The 26610-nt window shown below is 31.3% G+C and overlaps 1 protein-coding gene across 6 annotated transcripts in view; it reads right to left on the bottom strand.

Annotated features, from left to right (window-relative positions):
- LOC132703039 (serine/threonine-protein phosphatase 6 regulatory ankyrin repeat subunit A) overlaps positions 1–24658 on the bottom strand; it is a 74983-nt gene extending 50325 nt beyond the window's left edge. For all 6 annotated transcript variants that reach the window (XM_060672063.1, XM_060672064.1, XM_060672067.1 and 3 more), the window contains exons 1-6: positions 24409–24658; positions 16705–16934; positions 14269–14370; positions 5475–5576; positions 3970–4086; positions 532–687 (exon numbers count right to left, since the gene is read on the bottom strand). In XM_060672063.1, the coding sequence (XP_060528046.1) occupies positions 532–687; positions 3970–4086; positions 5475–5576; positions 14269–14370; positions 16705–16934; positions 24409–24490 (789 nt within the window). In that variant the 5' untranslated portion in view covers positions 24491–24658. The remainder of the gene's footprint in view (positions 1–531; positions 688–3969; positions 4087–5474; positions 5577–14268; positions 14371–16704; positions 16935–24408) is intronic.
- Between the last annotated feature and the right edge of the window lie 1952 nt (positions 24659–26610).

Here is a 26610-nt window from a genome sequence, read left to right as displayed (position 1 = left end):
ATTCTTCTGCCATAGAAAAATCCTAGAATCCGTAGAAATCTCCAAACAACCAAACCACATTAATCGCGACCCAGCTCCAACCTTTCACCAACATGGTGTCATTCGAGATAATTTTCATGTTAATCTTTTAGCTCCGCGCCGTTCAAACGGCATATAACCAGCAAAGAGTAGAATGCAACCTAGTTTCGATTAGGGTCTGATGAAGCCATCAGGATGATTAGCAAAACGTCCGATAGTTTGATTTATAAACGATCTACGCAGGAGGAAACCAGACGATTTATAAATGTTGCTGTTGTTAGCTACAAGATAATAATTATCTATTTATCTAATTATCTATAACTTGACCAAGAATATATCTCATTTTACCTTAACCTCAGTTCATGTGTCATTTCTCTTTTCTTACTGTTTGCTTGTAATTATATATTATGTAACTTTTTAAAATGCTTGGTGTTGTGTTATTGTGTTACAAAAAATGAAAAACCATCTTAAGATTTACCCAATGAATGAATGACAGAAAAATGCCGTGCTTACCATATCAATGTCTTTTCTTCTAACGGCGAGATGGAGCGCAGTATCGCCGTTTGCTGCGCATGCTTTTAATTGTTCGGAAGTGAGGGCGCTTAGCAGCTCTCTACACATCGACTGGTTTCCGGCTTCGACTGCTAAAAGAAGTGGAATTTTTTCCCTCTGGAAGAAAGAAAATATTGTCACTCGCATCTGCATTTTCTTTATGTATTTTATTCAAAAGCTTTACTGTTTTGAAAATCACACACAGAAAGGTGTGTAGCAAAAAAATTGGAAATTTCGTCCAGTTCCGCTCAATTTCTGTGTAATAGGCGTACGTAAACTTCAAGTGATGAAATTGTTTGCTAGCGACAAAAATACTAAAGTATGAAGCAGTACCGAAATGAATGAATTGAATATTGGAAGTGAAGGGCGATGTTTAAAAGATTATTTTTTGAAGGCTAATATAATGAAATGATAAAATGCCTTTCGGTAGAGTCAGCAGCAGTTATGCATAACGCAAGTTATCGCTCACCAGGCATAGGAGAAGCCTCTAACGCTTCAATATCTCCAAGATTGCCAAAGCTGGAATCATAAAGTTCAATATCTGGGGGTTTTGGACATGCAGATTTCAAAAATGCAATGGTGTCAGATTGTGCGAAGATATTTATAATACTGGTCGCTTTTCACTTCTAAAGTTTCCTATGTTCAACAACGTATAAATTTCTTAGATGTTTAGATTTGTTTTATTAACCCTATATGACAAATGTACGCAAACATGAAAGGTAAATATTGCTCAAAATAACAGTATTTTTGAAAACGACTAATTGATACTAGTAATAATCCTGAATAAGTAACTGAAAGTAAAATTAACTTAAAATAAAAAAGTAATCATTGTAAAATAATCAATGTGAAAGTTACTTGAAGCGGTTATCATTAAACTTGCACAATAATTATTATTTTTACCTTACTAATTTAATAATAGACTATATTACTAAATATGCACAATTTTTAGATTGTTTATTAAAGAAACTAATTTAACAATTACCTTCGCCTTTTTACCTTACCTTTTTATTATAATTTTTTGAAAATCTACTTTAACTTTAAAGGATAACATTTTACATTTTTTTCTTATTTTGAATTGTAGTTGCACTTATTGCTGTTAGTCTATCAGCAACAGTTTTGGTTAGTTTGGTGTCTAAAATTTAAAATTCCATTCATACAAGCTTTTGTTTCGCATACAATTAGAAGAATACTACGGTTAATTTAAACATAAGTAAAATACCCAGTAAAATAATCCATAATTTGAGTTAAGGTTCAATAGTGTTTTGCTTAAGACCCGACTTTTTCATCCCATCAAACAAGATCGTCTCGTGTATAAATAGTGATCGAGGTTAAGTTTCATGTGCGGCCGAGTTGGTTCGATAAATATACAAATCATATTTCGGAAAAGTTCCATTGAGAAAATCGTAGGTGCTTTATAGGGCCGTGCCAGGCGCGCTCGAATGACACGCAAATTTTTAGGACCTTACAGTTCGTGAAAAGGCACAGCAGTGGATTAAGTTTTATGAAATAACTAGTCTAATTGGGTTATACAGGGTGTCGAGATCCGGATATTTCGACAATGGTAAGCCGTATCTCCTAAATTTTCTATTTAAAAGGTTAAAATAAGAATTATATATATATAATCCAAAACATGGACTTTAAGTTCGCCAGTTGTTATGTTCGGACCTATTTTCATTGCATACAGGGTGGTATAAGGAGGCAAAGCACTCCTTTATTTATAACTATTTAAAAAAATATACTTTAATAATTAACAGATAAATATTTTGAAAATATTCTCAACTGCATTGTGTATTATAAAAAAAACTGGCAATAACAAAATACATACTTTTAAATGAAACGCGTTATATATTTGCCTATTTATAATGGGAAAAATTTATAATAGGAAAAATATAAAATATTTCTAAGAAAAATATTTTCCTATGATCTTGTATATTCCAAATTTTCAAATTTAATCCATCCATCCATCCATCCATCCATCAATAAAATATTGTGGCTTGTGAAGTGGTCTGACAAATTGCTATACTCTGTTTCTTAATGCAAGAGAGTTATAAAATGTAAGATTTCAATGATAGGGAACACTAAACAGAGTGAACAACTTATAGGTTATATCGTAAATTTTTCAAACTTCTGCCCCGAAACATTCCTAAATTAATTTCACACTAAGTTTCATACAATAGAACGACGAGTTTGGTTAATGAAAGCAGTTATTAGCATAACAAATATAATAATTACTTTACATGATTATAATTGTAGAGTTGGGCCGATAATTGAGATATTTATTAGGTAAATAAAAACTTGTATAGAAGTAACAACAATACGAAAATGGATAAATTGAAATAAATATTATTATTAAAAAAACTATTATTTATATTATCATCAAAAGAGTCTGCACAGTGTTTTCTAGCATATTATCAACTTCCCACATTCTTTCTTCTATTTCAATCATATGTTCGACGCACTTATTCAGTTTTTCATAATCCACTGTCTTTACTCTCTATTGCAAGCGGGTTTCAACGTCTTGGGTCAATACCAATCCTATGCCGTTTAATTTACAATACATGGCGGAAGGCGAAATATTTCAATTTGAAGCGATTTCGTCGAAAACCAATTCCGTTTAAAGAAGTTTATTCAAATTTACAATCTCCAGTAGCTCTTTTTTCAGCACATTTATCTGAGATTGCTTCCTATTTAATGTAGTCTGATATAGAAGATGACTAAGTTTAACACTTTAATAATAAATAAATAATAATAATAAATAAAATGTTCTTAATATACTCTATTGTTTTTTTATTTATTTTAATATTTTGAAAAGTGGAGTTAAATAAATATTATTAACATTATCATTTTAATTATAACTAAAATGTAAATGATTGAAGGATATAGACAAGGGTAAATGTTAATGAAACGAATTAACCAAAACTAATCTCTGTTAAACGGTTAACAAAGTTTTTCTTTCCTTTCCTTTAAACTTTATAATTACAAGCTAATATATAATAATATAATAATTAATGATCAATGACCAAGATGGGTCATTTATAATTATTTTTATACATTTGCAAACTAACTAAAAAAATATGTCAGGTAAGTTCTGTTATAAAATGTTTTTAATATTTTTTGCAAAACTTTAATATAGGTACTTACTTCATTTTTTTAACTGGACAACTTATTAAAATTTCGGAAACCCTTAAAGATGAGTTCATTAACCAGTTAATGAACAAGTTTCAGGGCAAGACGAATAATTCCGAAATTATAAAGAAATTTCGTTATGATGAATTGCTAAGTAGACTTAGAAGGATTAAAGAGTATTACAGACAAAGCGGACTACCGATTTACTAAGAAATATGATACTCAAAAATCGGCAGCATTTTTTCTATTTCATTCCTATATGCAAATACTCACACCGTCAGTTTTCAACCGGATATCTTTGCCAGCCCCTTGAAGTAGTGCTCGCAATATCGCAGTGGCAGTGCCCGTCTGTCTAGATGCTACTAAATGCACTGCTGTTTGGTTCCTGCTCTAAAATTTAAACAAAATAAAAAATTATTTTGTTAGATTTGTCTATAGATTAACTAAACTTTATGTATTTTCATCAAAAAGTAAATCAATTGAAAACCTATCTGCTTCTGAAGTTTAAAACAACTGGTGGACCAGGTATATAAAGCCAAAAGCAATGTTTTTTTTAATTTACAGATTGGTAAACCCGACTTGCGGGGTTTGTTAGCCTTCATATTTTGTCGGTATTATTTTGCTACTTTTTCATTTCTTGTGCTATCCTTTTGGAATATAAATCTCATCTGCCTTTAATTACTTTAATTTAAAATGATAGGACCAAATTTTAAAAAATAAAAAACTAAAATATATGTACGTATGGGGGACACAATTTAACACAATCCATGAAATACGAAAAAAAAACTTAATCTACAGTATCAGATATATTGGTGTCATGTTATATACCTTTAGCCCTTAGCTAAAATAATGGAAATTTACACCAAACCGTTTAAAATAAATTGACGTTAATATTTTGATTTGATTGATTTGCCAAGCTAAAAAAACTTTGAAAATTGAAAAACAGAACTAAAACTAGCAAGAATTAATTGGGATTATTTGTTTAATTATTAATGAAAACAGAATAGAAAAAACAAAAATTACATTTCAATTTTAAATAATTGTTCTTTTCTCGTTTAGAGAACGTGAACTTTGCGTTATTATCGCGATAGTTCACAATTAAATTAGAACAAAAAATGTTCAGATTTTCACAGTTTTTAATGATATATGACAGCTGTTTCGGCCTTTATCAATACAAAATATGACAATAAATTACCGGCATAGGGTTATAAATTTAAATTTAACAAGGGAGAAGAATTTAAATCCATTTGATCATTAAGTAATAGATTCGAATATCTCATGTTGTTAATCTCCATAGCTTCCAACAAATTTAGTTTTTTGCATTTTGATTGATTATGTAAAATATCAAATTTATCGGCAAAGCTGTACATTTATGAATTTAAATGAATTGCATAGTTAGAATCCGAACTTTTAATTTTATACGCCCCTTTATGTTCGTTAATGCGTTTCATAAATGTTCTACCTGTTTGTACGATATAACTTTTGGAACACGATCCACATTTCAATTTGTGGACTCCGAATTTTTCAGATTTTCGTAATTTAGTGTTATTGTTTTTTTTTCTAAGTACCCTATGGTGTTTTCAGTTTTAAAAGCAATATTAAGACCAAATTTAGATGGATGTTTCGATATTGCTAGGTTCTCCTACGTATTTTATTGTTATAAATTTTGGGTTTGGTGTTTAATATTGGATAGATAGAGTTCAGAGTTACCTGTAAAAGTCACGTCAGCCCGATTGCGAAATTTCTTTAAAACAATTAATTGAAATCCACATACTTACACCGCCGGTCGAATAAGGATCTACGCCCTTTTTTCCAAGTAGTAATTTCACCACGTCTTCTCTGGAATGCATCGATGCTATATGTAGAACATTGTAGTTGTCCTGAAAAAATATCACTATTCATTGAACTAAGAAATAGGCTTTAATGATAATATGCCAGTAGTAATTATAAATAACGCCAACTATCGTTCACTGAAATATAATTTTTTATACAATAATCGTCACCACATTGAAGAGACTTTTGTCATAGAGGCTAAAAATATTATGCGGTCTACAGATATTTCTGATAAAAATATCTTGAGCTCTGAAATAATCAGTTTGCTTAATTCAACCATACATAACAATTTTACCTCTGCTCGTTGCAAACGCGCTCACTTGACATCGTTGTTGAGTAAAATTAAAGATATCTGGTTACCAAGGGCTCTTATCAGGTTAAAATGGAGAGGACGACATAAGTGGATATGTTTATGGGCTTTTTGGGAATAATTTTCACCAGATTAACAAGGATGCTAGTAACTCTTTTTTATATATATAAAAAATATAAAGAAGTTAGGTAAAGCTTGACAACTTCAAAAATTATGTGGACTCAGTAATATACACTCGACCCACAGTGATATTTGTTATAACCTAGCTTCATGGCTTAACATACTTCTTAGACGTAGAATTTGCTTTCAATCCATTTATTCTACCAAAAATTCATTTGACTAATTACTTCGAGAATATTGCCAATTCCAGGCAACGCTCTGTTGATTCTAGGTCAAAAACTTCCTGAGTGTAGCACAGTCCATTGATTTACCTAGTTTTTTATTGCCAACTTTGGCAAAAGTTGTAAAGTCGCTACTATTTTTTATACCTATTGCCTTTGAAATATTTATGAGAAAAAATTATGGACAGTCAATTATCCACATAAATAATAGGTATCTGCATTGTCTGGAATAACATCCAAGAGACGCGTTTATCAATCCTATACGTGAGAAAATTTATGCACCGTTTCTCGATCTAGATTCTAGAAAGTCCACATCTAGAAGTGTCCCCATTCTCATAAATTTGACTCGCTTTAGTATTTGTTCTATAAGTTTTTTAACATTTCGCTTTCAAAGGAAACATTTAATTGGTTACGATTAGACAAATTGCATTCACTTCGTCCTATCAATACAATTACACAATTACAAATTCGCCAACAAAACCAAATTGTCACATCATATAATAAAATCAAAACCCCCAAAATGGAGATTTCCATTATAATTGGCTAAGTCGTTGAAAAGTAGGAATTTATCTAGAGCGTTTATAATAAATATTATACTGAAGCAAATTCTAATAAAAGTTAAAGATGATTACGACTATATTTCTAGATCAGAGGTATATTACTATCTACAAATATTCTGGATTATTTTTGCGCCTTATGTTGATAAAACAAAGTTGCTGACGTTTTGCCTTGGCTTCTTCCAAGTTTAACTGAAACTGGCATGCATTCTACTCCGGTCCTGCTTATATACTGTTTAAGAGGGGCGGAGCTAAAGGAGGGACATGAATATTGTCCCGGATGATTGATTTATTGGTGAAAAGTAAAGACCTGGGCTGCGGTTAATATTGTTTGGCTGTCTAGATTTTTTTATGAATTCTCGTATTTTTCTTTGATAGAAGAACTTGTTACAAGGAAGAATGTTAGTTTGGTCGAATTAGGTTTGATGCCCCGTTTCATGATTATGTTTGGCAACTGCTGATGATTTTATTTGTCGTTATATTAAGTTTCTTGTTCTTTTAGACTAGTTATTAGTCTTGTTTCCCCAATGTATTTTTTGCAGATATTAAGTGTTTTAATTCTGGATTCAGTGATTCGGGTGAAGACAGTTTTAAAGCTCTGTAAATAACAGAGTTGAAAACCGATAATTAAATGGTTAAACGTATGCTAGGGTGTATAAAGTTTAAGTGGTTAAGAAAATCTCGAAGGCCCAATAACAGAAGTATCATCAATATAGCCGTTCCATAATTTTGGTTAGTTTAGATCGAAAGTGTGGATGGCACAAAATTATCCAAACCAAAGATAAGTCGAAGGGGCAATCTTGGATTACGAATATTAGGGAGTAAGTAGAATTTTGGAGTCATGAAGGGTAACAGATTCTTTCGCGGATTCTAATAAAAGCTTTAGTAGTTTCCAGATAGTCCTGATCATGATTAACGTAGCATTTCGTTTATCTGCTTTTACAATTGCTATGTTGAGAATACATTTTAGAGATTTTAGAGCTGTTTGAGATGGCACTTTGCTTAGGATTTCCTCTTTAGGGGTACTACGTGAAGCAGAGACGAAGTTGGAACCTTTTGCAAGAATTGATTTTTGCGTCTCAGAAAGTTGGCGCGATGCTACATTTACCACAGTGTTTGACTAATTGAGAAGAATTTTCATAATTTTGAGGTTCAGGTTAGTTTTTAACATTTTTGATTGATTCTAGGAAAAAAATAAACGTAAATTTTCAGTTTTGTCATAAATCATGTTTGAAAAACTGAACTCGGGACAAGATGTAAGCAATTTCACGATTCAGAGTGTTATAATCAGATGAGATTTTGGAATATTGTCAGCAAAATATGTACAAATTTACTGCTAAAATGCAAAAGTTATAATTAAAATGTTATTAATAATTAACATTTGCTCATTATGATTGAATATGATTTACAAATTTTCTGGAGTCCTCCTGCTTCAGTTGTTGATGAATTGAACTTGATGACGTTTCCCCAATCATCCTCTCGCTTTGGTCAAAGCTTAACTGAAACGGGTTGGTTCTTTCTGGTTTCAGATAAGCTCTGAAGAAGCCAACATTATGATTAGTGAAACGTGAGCCAGTTCGATTCATCAATAACCGACGCTTGTACAAGTTTCTTTCAAAAAAAAAAAAAAATGAATATTGCCCATCTGTCTACACTAAATTCTAAATTGCGTATTTTGGAAAACAAAAGAGCAAAAATTATAATGGTGTATATACATAGTGTATTTTGGGTGCCTGTAACTGTAAAAAAAAGTTTTATATACCTGCAGAAGAGCTTGATATATTTCGCGTTTATTTTCAGAACATTGAAAATACATGTATCTGTTTCTGAATTTATGCGATGGAATATCCCACATCAAAACGCATGTTGTATCTGTGTTATTGTTTTTCAATATTGCAATATTGCAATATTTATATTCTAAAGTTTTAACAGTAATTTTGTTAATAGAAGAAAATTTTAGGAATTATTAATGGTAGATATTCTTTGTATTGATTTTTTTTAGCAAAACGCCTTCTAGTGGTGATACAAGTAATCGACATTAATCCACTAAGGACCTAAGAAGAGCTCTTTTCAACGACCCCAAGTTTAGCATTATTTCCGAAAAGGTTCGAGCATTCAGATGACGTTCCCTTAAAAGATAGGGAAAAACTATTCAACGAAAAGGAATCAAATTATTACAATGTTCTCGATTTTAGCTATGTGTAATATAGTTTTTTTTCTCAGAAAACAAGAATATTAAGTGAAGAATTGAACAATACTTTCCAACATTTTCGCTTGCTCGTTTCTGTTGTAATAATATCCCCAATTAGGTTCACCTGGAAAATGGTGAACAACAGACTTCAGAGCTACCTAGAAAGTAACAACATCTTTGTCTGTTACCAAGTAGGGTATGGAAAGAAACGATCCACTATAGATTATCTAGTATTACTTGAACATGCAGAAAGCCTACAAAAAAAGAGAACACTTGGTATCAGTAGGTTTTGATATCAATTTAGATTTATTAGCTAAATTAAAAATCTCGCCCAATACAAATATACAAGGCCCTCATTCTCTCAAAAATTGACTTTGGCAGTATCGTATATTCATCTGCGAGAAAAAGCTTACTTGGTTTACTAGATCGCGTTCAAAATATGCGAATTAGGCTTCGCTTGGATGCCTTTCCAAGAACTGTGAATCTCAATTAATGCCATCAAATGACTATAAAAACATATCCAAAAAACTCAAACAATGAATTCGTATTCTCCGATGTACATGGTTACTCCAGTAGAAGAAATTGGGGTTAATCTAGCAAGGAAATTGATAGATGACGATGACATCGCAATTGCAAATAACTTGGTAGCAAGGAGAAAATAGTTCAGACAATTGGTTAGCGAAAAATCAGTCAAAACTGGATTTAACACCTTTTTGAAGAAGGAACAGATGAAACACACGCTGTTATATTTCAAAGACATTAACATATGTAATAATATATAGAAAATATTATAATTAGACGAGGGACATATGTGTGAATGCAATAGAAATTGACAGCTAAGGACCCTAGCAGTCGATGCTGTAGATTGGGGTGTTTTAGTGGCTAAATCTGGAGTGCACATCTCACCAGAGAGTCCCACGCCTTGCCACGCAGGGCGTCCGTAAAGGATTTTACCTTCAATTCTCTCAAAAAGTATATAATAATATCTTTTTCTTTTTACAAGCATCAGCAAGAAAAAATTTTGCAATGAAATGAATGCCAAACAATGAAAGTGACTTAATCATTCGTTCCGAAATTTCCCCTGGCTCAGAGCGTTTTACTATTCTCGCCGACGTAATTATCGTAAACAAACTTCCATCATTTACCGGTATTATTTTTGATCCATTTAGTCCGAAAATAGAACCGGATCAATTTTTTAAAGTAGTTCGAAATATTAATCACGTGCTACCCTTCTGCATCGTTACGATTAAAGCCGGGGTGCAAGTTTGATAAACTTAGCGGGGCGTGCCACTAAATTTGATTAAAATTTATCGATGTAGATGTATTGCGGTCTGCATAAACTGCGGAAAGGTGTCAAACGTTCTGCCGAAAGAAGTACCGACCGCATTGCATATTTGTAAATAGCAGATGTGTCCATCTGATTTTTCTGCTGTTTACTAAAATGGGTGCGGCAATTTTTATATTCAGAAAATGCAATCAGTGTTTGATAAGAAGATTGTTTGTCGGTTTTAGCTTTAAAAGTAAAATAAAATGCAGATAATTATAAATATAAAAGAGCCAACCAGAATAACGTGTTCTTCTGCAGACTATCCAGTAAAAAGAAGCTAATGTCGTTAGAACAGTGCATTAAAAAATATTCCGCTAGGCGCTAATAAAACTAAAAGAGTACACACACTCCACTAATACATGTATTATCTTATAGGGAAAAGTAACTAAAGAAAAAGGAAAAGAAAATTAAATGCAAGCATATTTTTAAGTCTCATCTAATAGGCAAGTTATTATATTACCATTATTATACAGTGTGGCAAAACTGAATTTACATATATAACTTTAAAATTGGAAGCAGTATCAGTGGTCAGTTTTTTGTAGGGATCAGTGTATTGCATTGCAAACGTCTCGAAACGTAGATCTTTTTTACTTACATCATATTTTTTTGCAAAAACAATTAAAAAAAAGTTATGGAATAAAATAGGGAGATTATAGAATGTTTCTGGCACCCAATACGTACTATGGGAAAAAATAGTAAGTAATCATATTCCTCATCTCTATAAACCTCGAGTAAAAGTTAATGTCGATATCTTAAAAACAGTTTGAGCTATAAAAATATAACAATTTCGAGAACTTACCACGCTGTATCTCTCTAAAGGGCGCCATTTTACTAAAGCGTATTTGGCATAACATCATTATTTTCACGACTAATCTAAAATCCACCCTGTATATGACACGGCCATTACGTATAAAAAAAGTATGTCCAAATTATAGCCTCACGAATTAGAAAAAGTCATAGGAAATGAGTAGGTAGCTCCTGATAGCTACATTTTATAGTCTTTATTATTGGTAATCCTCAGATTAACAAAAGATATATTAATCCATAACAATGATAATATATTAAACACATTAAACTATTGAAAAAATTTTATATTGCCAAAATTATGCAACAAGTGCGGTAAACTGCATTTGACTCACGAGTTTATTTGGCACTAGCGGCACTGCGGAGCGGGTGTTTAATAAACGAGTGAGTTAAAAAGTTTACCGAACGTGTTGTATACTATACTTTTTCTGCGACCGTTAGTTTTTGGGTACATTTTCACCAAACAACACGAATACATTCACAGAATTGACAAACGTCGAAATTCAAGGAGTGGGAAATTTCTACGAAATCATCCGGTTGCTCCCAAACCCGTGCGATAAAATCCCGGAAATGTCCGAAGTTGCTCGGATCCGCGGGAAATAAAACTCAAGTGATAAACTGACGCTTTCCGCACGCTAGGTCGGCAGGTAATGAGGTATTTTGCAAATGGGAGTAGAAAATTTTTATTTGTCGCATTAAGATAATCGTCACAAAACACATTAACAAATGTTTTAGAATGTAAACAATGGGAGATTAAAAAATATGGCACAGTAAACTTCAAAACATTATACTGAGGCAGTTTAATTCACTTCTTTTTCATTTTCTTGAGGTGCCGCTTTCTAATAGACGGTTAGACTTCGTCGGCATTTTTCAAGCATAAATAATATAATTATTTAATTCGTGTACCTCATTCTTGCCCTTTATAACTTATCTTAAAAACTCGTATCTTGTGCCTCTGAATACATGTCCGAAATAACTTGTCCAGCAATTCTTGATGATTCCTAGAAATTCTCAATCGCTGTTCACTTTGGAATGATCTTTACCATCGTCTTTTGGAAATCATCTTAGGAAATCTAAGCTATTAACTCGAGAGGAAGTTGATCGATTCACAAGAGAGATGATGAAACCTATTTGATGGTAAATGTACATTTTTAATTATTGTTTTATGTGTTTTTCTAAATTACTAAATTTTTGCCGTGAAGTGACTTATTTTGATTTGATACAAAAATTAAAATACAAGGAAGTTTTACATTTTCAAATTTGGATTATATTCATATTTATCGAACATAAGCTGTTAAATGAAAATATAACATAAAATTTCGGGATGTGAATTTTCTATATCATAATCTTTACAATATAAGGTTTAAATTGTGCACTTTCTTTAATGATTCCTGTTTTTTTTTAATTTAAAGTTTATCACTCTCTCGCGTTAGGAAAGATAGTTTAGCAAACTATTGCGAAAACCCTATCTTTAGAGGTGAGTGGGATAGCACGTCAAAGTGTTAAAAATGGGGATTCTGGGTTAAAGTTTTCATTGAAACAACTCGAATCGATATAATCAAAAAGACATCACAGTTTAACATGTAATTTAAGAAATGTACAGTATTCGGTTTAAGCTTCGTCGAATGTAATAAAGCTTTAGTGTTTCTTTATCTGGGCCCCAAATATGATTTTGAACAATTGCAGATTTAAAATCTAAATTCGTGAGGAAGATTTATGTATTGCGGGAACATCGACTCTAAACATTGCAAGGAGACATTTAGTTATATATTTACTCTTATTTACGATTTCTTTCCCTTATTGATATGCAAATTCTACGTTTCTGGCCCCAACCAGCCCCAGTAAAAAGCAACGAGTTCCTAAATATTCAGCATGTAAACGATCTTATTTCAAATTCCCCCGTTAATAGCAACCAACGGGTGATCGATAAACCTCGCAAATGCAACTTGATGAGGTTTTCGACCATTAGCGCGCATTATATGATACATATGATTCTCGGCGAATACTTATATATTATAAATATTTAGACAAGAATTCATTATTTATTGTAAATGCACACCGAAACATTTCAAAAATTTTGCCGAAACACCAATCACTACTATTGATTCGAGATGATGGTCAGAAATATATTGGGCATTAAAAAAAAGTGATTAATCCGTTACCCAAATATTAAATTGGCTAAAATAATGGAAAGACGATTTTTAAAATGCATATTTATTAATATCCACATTAATTGCCAACTTGTGCTTGCCATATTTCATTACTAGGTTTTGGTGAATCTTTAGTTCAGTTAGTTTCTTCAATTAGGGAGAGAACGCCTGACTCAGGATTATCACCCAAAACACACTCACTAACCAAAACTAACCAAAAAAAGTGGATAACTCAAATTTGCTTAAGAGAAATCTTGATCAAACGACAAACTTCGTCTACAATTTTTGATTTTTAATAGATGATGATTGGTAAAATTGCTAAATCATATAGGTCTCTAGTGTTCTCTAATTCAATTAAGTAAACATATCTGGTAAAAGAAGCCACAAATCACACTTTTCCAGGAGGCGAAATGTTTTGCTAAACACCATTTTTCAAATAGCAGTTATTTGTTACAAAAGCGAAGACAATAAAGTGAACTGAAAACGAAAATAATAAACTGTTTTAAATAGCATTGACACCTTGTCAAGTTGAAATTAAAACGCATAAAACACGAAATACATTGTTGCAGAAGCACCAATCAAAAATTGATAAAAAAATCACCGTTAAAAATAGGGATAAAACTGTAAGAATGTTAAAAAAAAAACAAAATATTTGAGAAACAGTTTAAAATAAATAGGAAACTTAATGAAACTCAGACACTTTCCTCAGAAATCCAAAAGTAAAATAATATACACTGTCTTCCATTTAAAATATGGCTGTTAATGGTTACTTCCGGTGTAAGTCGGAAAATTTGAAACATCAAAGTTTTTCGTAAGCCGAAAAACTTCTAACGAATAGTTGACTTTATTATACCTAAATAAATATAACATAACGAATAATTTTCGTATTTTTAACTTGTTTAAAACACATTAAAATGCCCTCCCTGGTGCTCTGTAATGCAATAAGTTCAAGTGTTTAGTATACAACGTTTAATTAGGCATAAACAACGGAACTTAATTTTTGGGCAAAATTTATTTCTCTCAGTGTATTTGTAAGCAAAATAAAATCACAGTACTTACATTGTTTCTTGCGCAAACATCAGATCCCAAATCTATCAACTTATCTACCAAGGCTGTTTTGTTATCCTTGACCGCGTACATTAAAGGGGTCATTCCGGTTGCCTAAAAAAAATAAATAAGATGACGTATAAGATTAAGAAAAGGTTATCTGGCCGTACACGCAAGGCAGCAAATACAGCAAAAACAGAGTATATCAAACTAATATTTTTTAGAAAATCGGAAGCCCTGTATAACCTTTCATAAAAAGAAAGGTAATTTTGCGCTGATATCAAAAATATTTTACTAGGCTGGAATTTGCCGAAAATAAAATCGACACGCTCATGACAGACACCTTGAAAATTACTATTGATCAAAATACCATAAAAGAATATTTTCACTTTCCGAATAATTCAAAATATTGTCTTTGTATATAATAAATGATAAAAATGCAAAATAACATTCAAGAGATTTTAGAAAATATTAAAATCGTGTCCTTTTCATAATGTTGCTTCAGTGACAAAATATTTCAATAATACACAATATACAAAAAAAAAATACAATATTATGATAAGTCAGTAACTTGGATCTTACTCTTCCAAGTAACTTCTTGTAGCGATATTCCAACAGTGAAATTTATTTTGCGCAATATAGACGACAGTATAGAAAAATTAATTATGAACGAAACAAATAATTAGTGTTTTTATGCTGACTGTATAATTAAAGCTTTGGATAAGTTAAGAATCGACCTGTATTTTTAGGAAAATGCCGGACATTTTCAACGTTCAGAGCAACATTCATATTCAATCAGTTAGTGTGGTATAGTATATTTTTATTATCTATATATTGTTTTTATAATATATTTGCATTTTTATCATTTTTTTATATACAACGATAATTAGAATTTTTTAACTGAAAACATTATTCCTTTATACATTGTTGACAATAATAATATTAAAGTTATGCCCCAATCATAATTAAACGAAAGAAGTGACATTGATTTGTTCTTAATTTAGAAAATAACTATAACCTGTCACTGGTCACTGGTCAGTTTTAAAGTTTGAACGATAAGAACACCGATTATAAGGACTAAGATAATTTAATTTATTTTGTTTTATAGTTATCGCAGGAAGAACTGGCCATTACTGCTACTTGTATTAAAACACTTTTTCGTAAAAAGAGCTGAGATACCGGCCCTTAAAAATTCAACCTATAAAAACTGATTCTAGTGTTAGTAATTTATTAATTAATTATCTATCATTTAATTGTGCCACATTTTTTAAGTATAAGAAGAATAACGTTCTTTTTCAGAAAATAGACCCATGCTAACTAGAAATATTATTTGTGAAAACTGCTGGATAGGAAGAGGTGGACTGTCTCATATTTAAATTCCTTGGATTATTGTATCTGGGGGTATCTAAAAGAATAAGTTTGCACTACTTCAATAAATAATTAAATATTTGCATTTTTGCAATGCAGGGACTGAATGATGCGTAGAAAAAATGCACGAATTATATCGCAAGGGAGGCCTTTTAACACTTACTTCAAAAATTTTGTTTTTATTTTGCCTTATGCGTCTTCCAGAAATGATTATTAATAAATTATTTTTAAAATAGGGTTGATAAATATCGATCCAAAATACAACTATTTGGTAGCACCCATATAAATTATTTACGTTTTATTATTTTTAATTGGAAACTGGCGGGATTGATTTTTCTGGAAAAATTGAAGGAATTTTTAATAAAGGCGTCTATTGTTTATGTTTTTTTTTGTAATTTAGCTAGGAATGATAGGGTAGTCTATTTCTATCGAGTGTTTTCATAATAGTAATACTGCCCTAATATTTTATTGTTGTAAGTATTTTGGTTTTTAAGATAAAAGGCAAAAACATTAGTTTTCCATTTAAACAAATTCAAATATGATGTTTCTCCCCACTGATCGAGACATTCCTCATAGGGCTGAGTAGCTCTGTTAATTTAAGCAATTACATTTCAGAGTCAGCGATACTCATAAAATTCACGAATAAAAGGCCTCGCACTTCTTATAGTTTTTGAAAAATCACAAATATTTAAGCAATTAGCATAGCATATCTTATACAAAATTTGTTTCAAGTTATCTATCGAATTCAAATGTGAACAAACATCTAACATAACTTTACTTTCTTACACATTTATCGGACATCCTGTACATACATGTGTCTCATGCAGCTACTATTTTTTCTCTTTTTCCAACTGTTCTCAAGATATTAAACGGCGACGAACCATATTTTATAACTTTTTTATATTTTTTTATAAAACATTTCAAAAATGTATTGCCTTCCGCCATTCGTATTTTCTTTTTTCAAGCTAACCAATGATAAAGATGAAGATGGTTTCTCACAAAAAGGTTGGCACTTACATTTAAAAAATGTAAATTGACTTTTTAGTTGGATCCGTTCAACAAGAAAATGGCAATTCTTACCAAGTCCGCTACTCCCGCCAACGGTATCGTATTGGCGTCCTCTCCCGCACTGGCCATTGCTTTCTCCATTGATTTTAGGACTTGATCAACAGGACCCCATTCGCCCTTTTGGCAGAGCGTCAATATCCTTTGAGCCGCGTCTCTGACATTCGCGCCCGCACTTTGAGGCTTCGAACTTGGCGTGTCGTCACCTTCGGGATTACTTCCGGTCTCATCCTTCTCTTTTGATCCTATTAAAAATATTCGTAATTACTCGAGATTTTTAAGATAGTTGCATTTTAATGACGCAGCGGCCGAATCAAGCTTCAGCTTTAACTCCACAAGATTTATCAGTCTTAATCATGAAGCTATTCTAGTATATTTCAGATACTAATTAATGAATCCACCAGTGAAAACAAAAACTGACTTAATGGAAACACATCCTTAAAAAAGACATGATATTTTAACAAATAATAAAAAAGAAATGGCTAAGATCTTGGCTGCTAAGATAGTATTGCCCATCTCTCCAGTCATGATAAAACAAAAAAGTGTACGGTCGATATTTTCAATTTAAGTTACTGCAAATTAAGACAATCAAACACATAAATACTTTCAAAATCCATTGAGCTTCAGGAAATGATAAAATTAATTACCAAATGTTAAGATTTTTACACTTAGATATTGTTGATCCTATATGTCATATAATTGGAATGATATTTGAGTCTAGTTTTAAACTTCTACGTTCGCACGCTTAGCAGAAATTCTTGTAAAATATGGAATCCGGGGCGTTGTTGGTGATTTTTTTAGACACTGTCTAACAGACAGGACTCAATATACGAAAATAGTGACTTTTTGAATGACCAAAGTTTTGTGAATATGTGCATGGCACAGAGAACTGTATTACAGCATTTATTGCTTAATTTATATACAGGATGTTACAAAACAAATGCGAAAAGCTTAAGGAGGCGATTCTTTGTTTAAAATAATGCGTAGTTTCTTATATAAGCAAGACAAAATAGGTAGAACAATAAAATATTATGGAAATATTACTATTACAAAACACACTTTCCACATATTTTTTGGTTTTTTTAAAATGATATAGTGAACTACCCCAATCATTGGCACAATATAAAATGTAATATTTAAAATTATGTTTAAAAGTTTTATTCTACTGCGTTACTTTGTTGTACGCACATTTGCAATGTTAGTACATTGTTTATCATGAATACATTCAACTACTAATCAACCATAACAATCACACTTCTTGGTAAGTATGATTATTTTTTAATGTTATCTAATTTTTTAGTATTCTAATTTTATTTGAGATTAAATTGTTACAAACTGATAAATAATATGCTAATGCTTTAAAATTGAAATATTGTAACATTATAATATATTGCAATAAAGTAAAATAATAACAACAAAGAAAAGAGATATAATTGCGCCGTAAAAGTTCTTTAGGATTTAGTTCGTAATGATATGGCGGGCGGTGTATTCAGTACACTTTCACTATGTTTCTTTACTAGTCTTATCGAGACTCTCTAGTGTACTGCTTCGCCAGCAAACAACGTCATCGCTTTTCATATTTTTTAAACTGGTCCGTAAAAGTCTTCTAGTTATCAACGGAATTAGTCTGTCACACGGGAAATTGAAAAGAGATAAAGTTTTCAGGAAAATAAATCTTTTTTATATATATTTTTGTTAATATTTATTTATATAATATTGTTTGTGAAAATTGGTATATGCATCAAGATGAATTGTCAGGTGTAGAACATATAGTACGTCACTGACATTTTTTTATGTAAATAATTTCTTGGGATATTCTAATCTAATTGCGTCTCTTTGTCAGATAATTCGACTAATTTTTCAAGACACATATTCAGTAAATCTTTATTGATTTAAAATAACTTTAAAATCGTCTTAACTTGATGTTTATTTGATTTTTAATGTTGGGTTGAATTAATTTTTTTCTTCATGAATATTTTTCTTCTAATACCGATGCCTTACCGAAAATGAGAATTCAATAAAGATAGGCCTCGAGTTGTCAAATTGTGTTCAGATATGTAGCAATTTTTTCTAAGAATGCCATTCCAATTTGCAATGATAATCATGTGTGCCAATTGCATTGCATATGTATGTACAATGTACAATAGCACGACTACTTATTTCAGTGTATTTGTACGAAATCATTTAGGATAATTCAATGAGGACTGCAACAACGGCTTGCAAAATCCACTAATCTCAAATTGTTCATATTGTTTTATGAGCCGAGTTTAAAATCTAGTGTACAAAACTTTTATTAACACTAGAAGATTCGAGGCAGATTATAGATATCTAGGCTGAAGTAATACGGTATAAGCCTGGAATGGTAGGCCCATGCTTTTTGACACACTCTTAATACGAGGCGCTCTTAAGTAGTGCGGAAAAGTGAGACGGGAAACTTTAGTTATTGTTTTTATTTTCTAAAAGCTTTGATTTAATACGCACAGAATATAGGCTTCAATCATGGCCCTGAAAATGTTTTTGTTTTTATCAATATTTCCGAAACGTACACTTGAATGATATACCTAATTTTAGAGAAAAATGTTGTCACATATTGCCTCGTAAGACCACATAATTTTGTCCAAAATATCGTAATGGTTGAGAATCCACTGCCAAAATTCTAAACAATTTGGAAAGTCTTCGGGTCTTAAATTCTGTATATTTTTCAAAGAAAGTTCCACAGGCTACTATAATACTATTTAAAACTCTTCTGGACTCCTCTTGCGTTGACGAATCGAACTTGCTGACATTTCGCCAATCATCCTGTTGGCTTTTTTAGAGCTTTACTGAAACTGGCTCGCGTTCTACGCTGTACTTGCTTATAACATATATGACCATTTTGATGCCGCAGTTTGATTTTTTATGTTTTGGGGCAGACTTGAATGTTGATTTTATTAATGTACTTGCTTATACCATATATACCAATTTTGATGCCGCAGTTTGATTGTTTATGTTTTGGGGCAGACTTTAATGTTGATTTTATTAATGTAGCTAGTAATAGTTATAAGCATCTTAGCCGTTTTCTGGACAAATACTACCTCTATTAATTAGTAACACAGCCTACTAGAATAACTAGTACGTCCTTAACTTTGCAACTGTAACAATGTATTGCTACCAGCAAATTTCCCTCATTTTGGAAGAAGGCTAATATAATACCTCTTCCTAAGATAAATTCACCATCTGAAATCTCATATTTTCGCCCTATTAGCTTGCTCTGTGTTCATTGTTCATGTTTTTCATTCGAATATTTGGCCTGCCTCCCAATCTGGGTTTAGGTCCGGGTACAGTACGACCACAGCACTGCTTAATGTCACTGATGACCTTTTTAGGGCTCAGAATATGTAAAGAAATACTTGCTTGTTTTTTTGGATTGCCTTCGATACCTTAAATCATAATCTTCTTATTTTAAAATTAAAGTTCTTCAGTTTAACCGACACCGTTACTACTTTTATGAAAAGTTACTTGACAGGTCGTCGGCAATTCCGCAAGGCAGCATTTTGGAATCTTTATTGTTCTTTATTTACACCACTGACTCCTTAGGCAGCTAAATAAATGTTATTCTCATCAGTATGCTGATGATAGGCAAATATATTTATCTTTCTCGGTCAACCATGTCGCTTTGTCTTGATCTTGAAGTGATTTCTAGAATCTCCAAAGCCCATGGTCTGAAATTAAACGATTCCAAGACTCAGGTTTTTCTGTTTGGCAATGAAAAAGAGGAAATTATCCAGTACAATAATCTGAAACTTTCCTTGAATGGTATTCCGCTTGAATTTGTCGAGAAATGTAAAAACTTAGGAGCTTTTTAATTCTCACTTGTCTTATTTACTGCAGAAGTCCTACGGTAAACTGAGGGTACTTTACATGTATAAAGACTACTTATCTACTGAGATTAGACTTAAATTGTGTGACCCTCTTATACTTTCTCTATTAAGATGTGCGTTCTTTGTATACTAGCCGGCTCTAAGTGTCTGCCTGAGATACAGCTATAGTTTCCGTAAATTTGGTCATATAACGCCGGTACTCAAGGATTCTGAGTAGTTAAATCTGTCTGAAAGGTATTTTGTGCATCTGTTTACGTTAGATTGGGGTAAATGGCATTTATAGTGATATATATATATATATATATATATATATATATATATATATATATATATATATATATATATATATATATATATATATATATACAATAGGGCAACTCGTCACCGTAACCGTAATTCTATGTTCCCAAGCATTGTACGTTTTAGAGCTCTTTCACATTTACTACTTGTTCATTACATTTAAAATGAAATCAAAAGATCTGGTGAGATTAAGGAGAGGCTGAACTCCTTTTTTTTCTTATTGTTTTTCTTTTAGTCGTTTTTGAATATTGTCCTTGCTTTTTTCCAGTGTCTATGTTTTTCCTTTTTTTCTTTTTCTTATATTTATCAGTCTTTGGTTTGTTTAAAATTGTCATATTCTGAATTTAGGTGGACTTAAGGGACTGCAAACAGAATGACATATGTTAGGTCTGATTTTCTATTAATAATATCTAATAATGAGAAATTATTATTAGTTTCTAATTCAATGGTAAAACGTTGGAGGGATTCTTGACCACGAGGTCAAATAACAAAAGTATCATCAACGTAGCGTTTTCATAATTTTGGTTATAGATTACATATTATTTTGGTTATAGATTAATATTATTATAGATGGTCTAGAGCTCTTTCTTCTCTTTTAAATATATTCACGATCTCTCGTGATAATGGAGAACCCATAGCTGTTCCCGATGTTTCTTCAAAAATGATGAGAAGGTTTAGTTCCAGATTTTAACGTCAAAACCACTTGTCCAAAAATATCTCAACTTCTTCGACCCGTCAAAGACAAAATTCAATTTGAAATACCAGGAGTTTACAGCATTCTATGCATATGAGACAAAGAATACATTGGAGACAATGGAAGAAAAATATCAACTATGCTCAAAGAATATGAAACAGCCTTAACACTAATAAACTAATCAGCAGTTGTCGAACATAATCACGAAACCGGACATATAATTTTATTCGATGAAACTAAAATTCTTGAATTTAATGAATTAATCTACCAGAGAAAAATCCGAGTTTTATATAGAATAAAAGCAACAAAATAATCTTAACTGCGACTCAGGTCTTTACTTTTCTCCAATATAGGTATCAGTCATCCGACACAATGTTCATACCCCTCTTTTAGCTTTTTGAATAATAAACAAAGTAGAATGCGAGCCAGTTTCAGTTAAGCTCTGAAAAAGCCAACCGAGTAATTAATGGAACGTCACCAGTTCGATTCATCAACAACCGATCCAGAAGATTGGAAAATACTTAAATTTTTAGGATGGAATGTAATCCTTTTATTTGGGCCATTCTTCCAAAGTAAAGATTAATTCATTCAAACGAGAAAATAGCGGGAAAAGTTTTGCTTTTCATAGAATTTATAGAAAAATATCGACGTGAAGAGATTGAAACCTCATATCAGCAAATTTACAATCTTAATGCTATTTCAAGATTTTCCTCAATTCTGCTTGGTGCGGTCCCTTGTAATTATAATTTCCCATAGGCCTTTCTTGCCTCCGAGATCGACTAAACCATACACGTTGTGCTAGATTTTTTTGTATGTTATAAAATCCCCTCCGATCTCCATACTTCAAAATCAAATAAAAAAAACGTCTGAAACAATGTCAAACTGGCAACAAAACAACAATCCTATCAATTCTGCTTCAAAGCCTATTTTTTAATTTCAGAATTTTTATATTCAGCATTATTACCAAATTGCTAAGATTTAAAAACTTTCTCTCAGCCTGTTTCGGAAATATTAACACTATTTTCTGGTCCATTCATTTTATAGCATGTGCCTCCGTTCGGGTGCTATATAGAAAAGTAGCGCTTATTTTGGACCTAGAATATGCTATTATACTAATTGCTGGTTATCCCGTATATGTTCTAGAACATTATTACGGCAGAGATTAGACTAAAATCATGTGGTAGTCTAATATTGTCAAACTTGAGTTATCAATGTCTTACTTTAAAAAATAAAGTATCTCTGCAAAAAAACTGATCATATCTGGAAACTATGATCACATTTCTTACTCTCTGAAACAATCTAAGTTACCTTGCAACTGTAGTTTATAAAATTTAATAATGCGCAAAAACTTCGTAGTTATTTACCAAATTAATAAACGGATTCAACATCCATCAACGTGATACATGGTACATGAATCAGATTCCTAAGCACCATACAACTACGTTTTAGAGATGATTCACAAATAAAGCTATTTGAGTGTATAATAAGATCTACAGCAGCATGTCCGTCTGCTAAATCTTTTAGGAATAATCCGAAAAAAATATCAAAATGAATAAGAACTAAAAGTTCAGATTTTTACAAATGTGTACATTTGATAAAGACGCGGTGTTGTCGAAACAATTGTCGTGTTAAAACATATAATTTCGTCAAAATCTGAACTTTTAGTTCTCATTTATTTTGATAAATGGATTTTCATCAAGTAAAAGCCACCTCAGTTCAATTTTTGAAAAATTTATATCGATATATGGGAGACCTGCTTTGTCCTAGAAACTGAATTGTTGGTTTTTGTTATAACATATTTTTTTAATTGTTGAATTGTAATTCTATTAATATGTGATATAAACAGTATTTATTTGCTATATGGTATATCCCCTAAAATGTGTTTTGAATTGAATTGAATTTAATATCAATGTGCCAGAGTTCGATAAAGTTTCGATTCATACGCGATATAGATGAAGTGATAAAGTTCTGCAAAATATTATTATTTATGACCAAACTCCAAATTATTTTTTAAATAAGTAAGTTCAACTCCTTTTATACTTAGTTTCTTTCCAATGCATTCACTGCTTTGCCTTATTGATTTATAGACTGTCACATAAAATTTTCCAATTGAACCATGAACTTCTTGAAAAGAATGCAAAGTTAGATTTGAGTCACTGTTTATAAATGACTCGTTCTTAGTATCGATTGCTCTAATTTTCTAAGTAATTTTAGAAATAAGAAGAAATTCGCCATCATATTTATAGAATTGGCAATAACGCATACTATCCAAAATTTTTTCATATTAACAAAATTCGCAATGAATTATTAATAAATCAGAAATCCATATATTTATTGTTTCAAAGAAAAAGTGATTTTTTTATAACAAATGAAGACTAAAACTAAAAAAATTAAAATGACATTTAAAAGAAAAAAAGTGATTAAGCTAATCTTTATATTATTTCTTTGAAAACTAAAATATTACATTTAGTTTTTCTTTTTCAGTTTCCTTATTAGTAATTTTTAATGTTGTTTCGATTGGGTTTTAGGAATTAAAAAATAAATAAATAAACATTAAGTATTTTCGATGGAAACTTAAATTATTAATAAACAATTATTTACATTTCATATGTAGGTATTAAGAATTCAAATTTTTGGTAAATTGTAAGCACAGCAAATAAATAAAATAAATGAGTAGTTTTTGAATTCATATTGTACTCTGAAATATCTATTATAATATAATAATAATAATAGTAATAATAATAATAATAATAATAATAATAATAATAATAATAATAATGATGATATTAATGTTAATAACAAACAGCGTTTCGAAAAATATTATCAATACTTTGTTGTTATTTTTATTTGCAAATTTATATTTACCTTGTTGATTATCTTTAGAGTCTTCGTTCTTGTCTTTGGGTGGTCCTTTCCCACCTCCCCTTTTGCCCCCCGGTTGAGACATGTTCGCGTTATTTGATATAAATTATTTCGATATATATAATTTTTTAAACTCAACCAGGACCGGCTAAGTCCACATCCCCGCAGCCGATTTTTAAATTAGTTTACATTTTTGTCTAATAAAACTCAGTTGCTTTGTTTTTAACAAACGCGCGCAAACAACAAAATCCGGTTCCCCGCATAATGGGCCGCAGCACGTACGTAACTGGGAAGTTGAAACGGAAAATCTGTTCCAAGAAGCGGGTGGCGGAAAATTGCAGAAATCTTGGCCAATAAGAAAGGCTTCCCCTCCAAACTTTCCCTTAACCGATTTATACTTCGAATTAACGTCCGTGACTGTGGTAATTTAAGGGGAAGAAAAGTCACCCCGATTCTTTTCGCTGTTTAGAGTACGCGATAAAAAAATCATTTTTATAAATAAAGTTCATGGTAAAAGATATTATTTTGGGATACTTGGTTAAAACGGGACTTATTCCTCTGTAACATTAACAAGCCTTGTTTTATCGCACACTGTATATATGTTTCCTGAATTTTCACTATGAGTTTAGGATTTTTATTTTTCCATTATGTCGCTGCAATTCTTGCTGTCAGTTATTAGTAGCGATCAAATCTATATACTCAAAAGTAAATATTAACTTTTTGTAATGATTTGATATATTTGTATACCTTTGATCATTATTAACCTTGTGTCAAGTATTTATATTAACTTACATTTTTGACTTTAATTTATAATAAATATTTATTACTATGTAAAGAAAATGTGAAACAAATACAAAGGTTTTTTTTTACCGCAACAGTTGTTTTTTGAGTAATAGTAATAGTTTATACTTTGTGCAGATGCATAAACAATATAAAAGTTCTACCGGACCGGACGGAAGAGTCAATGTACAAAACGGATATTTAAAAGGCCTACTTCAACAGAGAACAGGAAATGGCTGGTTGGGATTGGTTTCATTCCTTTTTAAAACTTAATAATTTATGTTTTCGCTTAACTGAAGCGTCATCTGACAACAGTAACAGCATTTTTTGAGATTTTGTAACCTGTGCACGACGAGTTAATTTTTCAAGGATATATAACGTTGGCGAAACGGGAATAACCACTGTGCAAGGTCTTCCATCGACAGTCACTGCTGCAAGCGGCCGAAAAAAAGTGGACACTCTGAACAGATGCAGAGCGTGGCAGCAGGTGCAAGTGGTATTTTTGTACTTTCCATGTTACTTATTCGTTACTTATAGCGTGCATGAAGTCTCAATTTCTGGAAGGCTCGCAACCTGGAACATTAACCATTGCACAAAAAATAGGTTAAATGTACATGACGAATGGTTTGATCACTGTCTCGCAAGATAAAAAAAAAATGAATAAAATTCAAGAAAATGACTAAAAAAAAAGCAGTACAGATGAGTGTTTTTATTGTAATAATACATTTACAGAAGATAAGAAAGAGATGACTTTTTAAAAAATTTTATTTTCAAAATACAATCGAAAATTAAGAGTTTCTGCAGCAGCACTTACAACAAGAATCCTTCATATTGCTTAAAACTAAGACTTTATGGGTTCGTATCCGAAAAGCTGACAATGTGAATCTCACGGTCTCTTCATAGTACCATCGTGGTCAAATGCTGACATCGTAGATCTCACGGTGTCCTATCCTTTTTATGTGGAAATCATGGTACATAACTCGCAAGTCTCGTCAAGTGGCAAATATTCGCTCATGTAATCAAAATGATGAGCATTCATAATATTTTCTGACCGTTTTTTGCATAAAGTCTTTACTATTTGGAAATCGGACGGTTCTGTAAATTTGAAAATAAATTTACTGAATGAATTAGCCAAGACAAAAAGCTGTAAATAGCCACCAGAATTCGGAATTATTATCTTGAATTTTAAAAGTCGGTTTTCTACAATAATTTCTAATGTGAACCATACCGCGTCCTACCTTAAAGCGTGGAGTGTAAAAATTTAATTTTTATAATAATAGTAATTTATTTAAATAAAACTCTATTGTACTTGACGTATTTATAAGCAAAATAAATTTTGTTATGTTTTATATATTTTAAAAAACCTAATCAGAGACCTAATAAAATTATTAACATTCATAGAGGTTTAATTTATATACCCAAATT

The sequence above is a fragment of the Cylas formicarius genome, unplaced genomic scaffold, assembly GCF_029955315.1.
Source record: "Cylas formicarius isolate icCylForm1 unplaced genomic scaffold, icCylForm1.1 PGA_scaffold_6__28_contigs__length_40554024, whole genome shotgun sequence".
Classification (NCBI taxonomy): domain Eukaryota; kingdom Metazoa; phylum Arthropoda; class Insecta; order Coleoptera; family Brentidae; genus Cylas; species Cylas formicarius.
The sequence above is the reverse complement of the archived record's forward strand: the minus strand, read 5'-3'. Positions and strand labels throughout refer to the sequence as shown.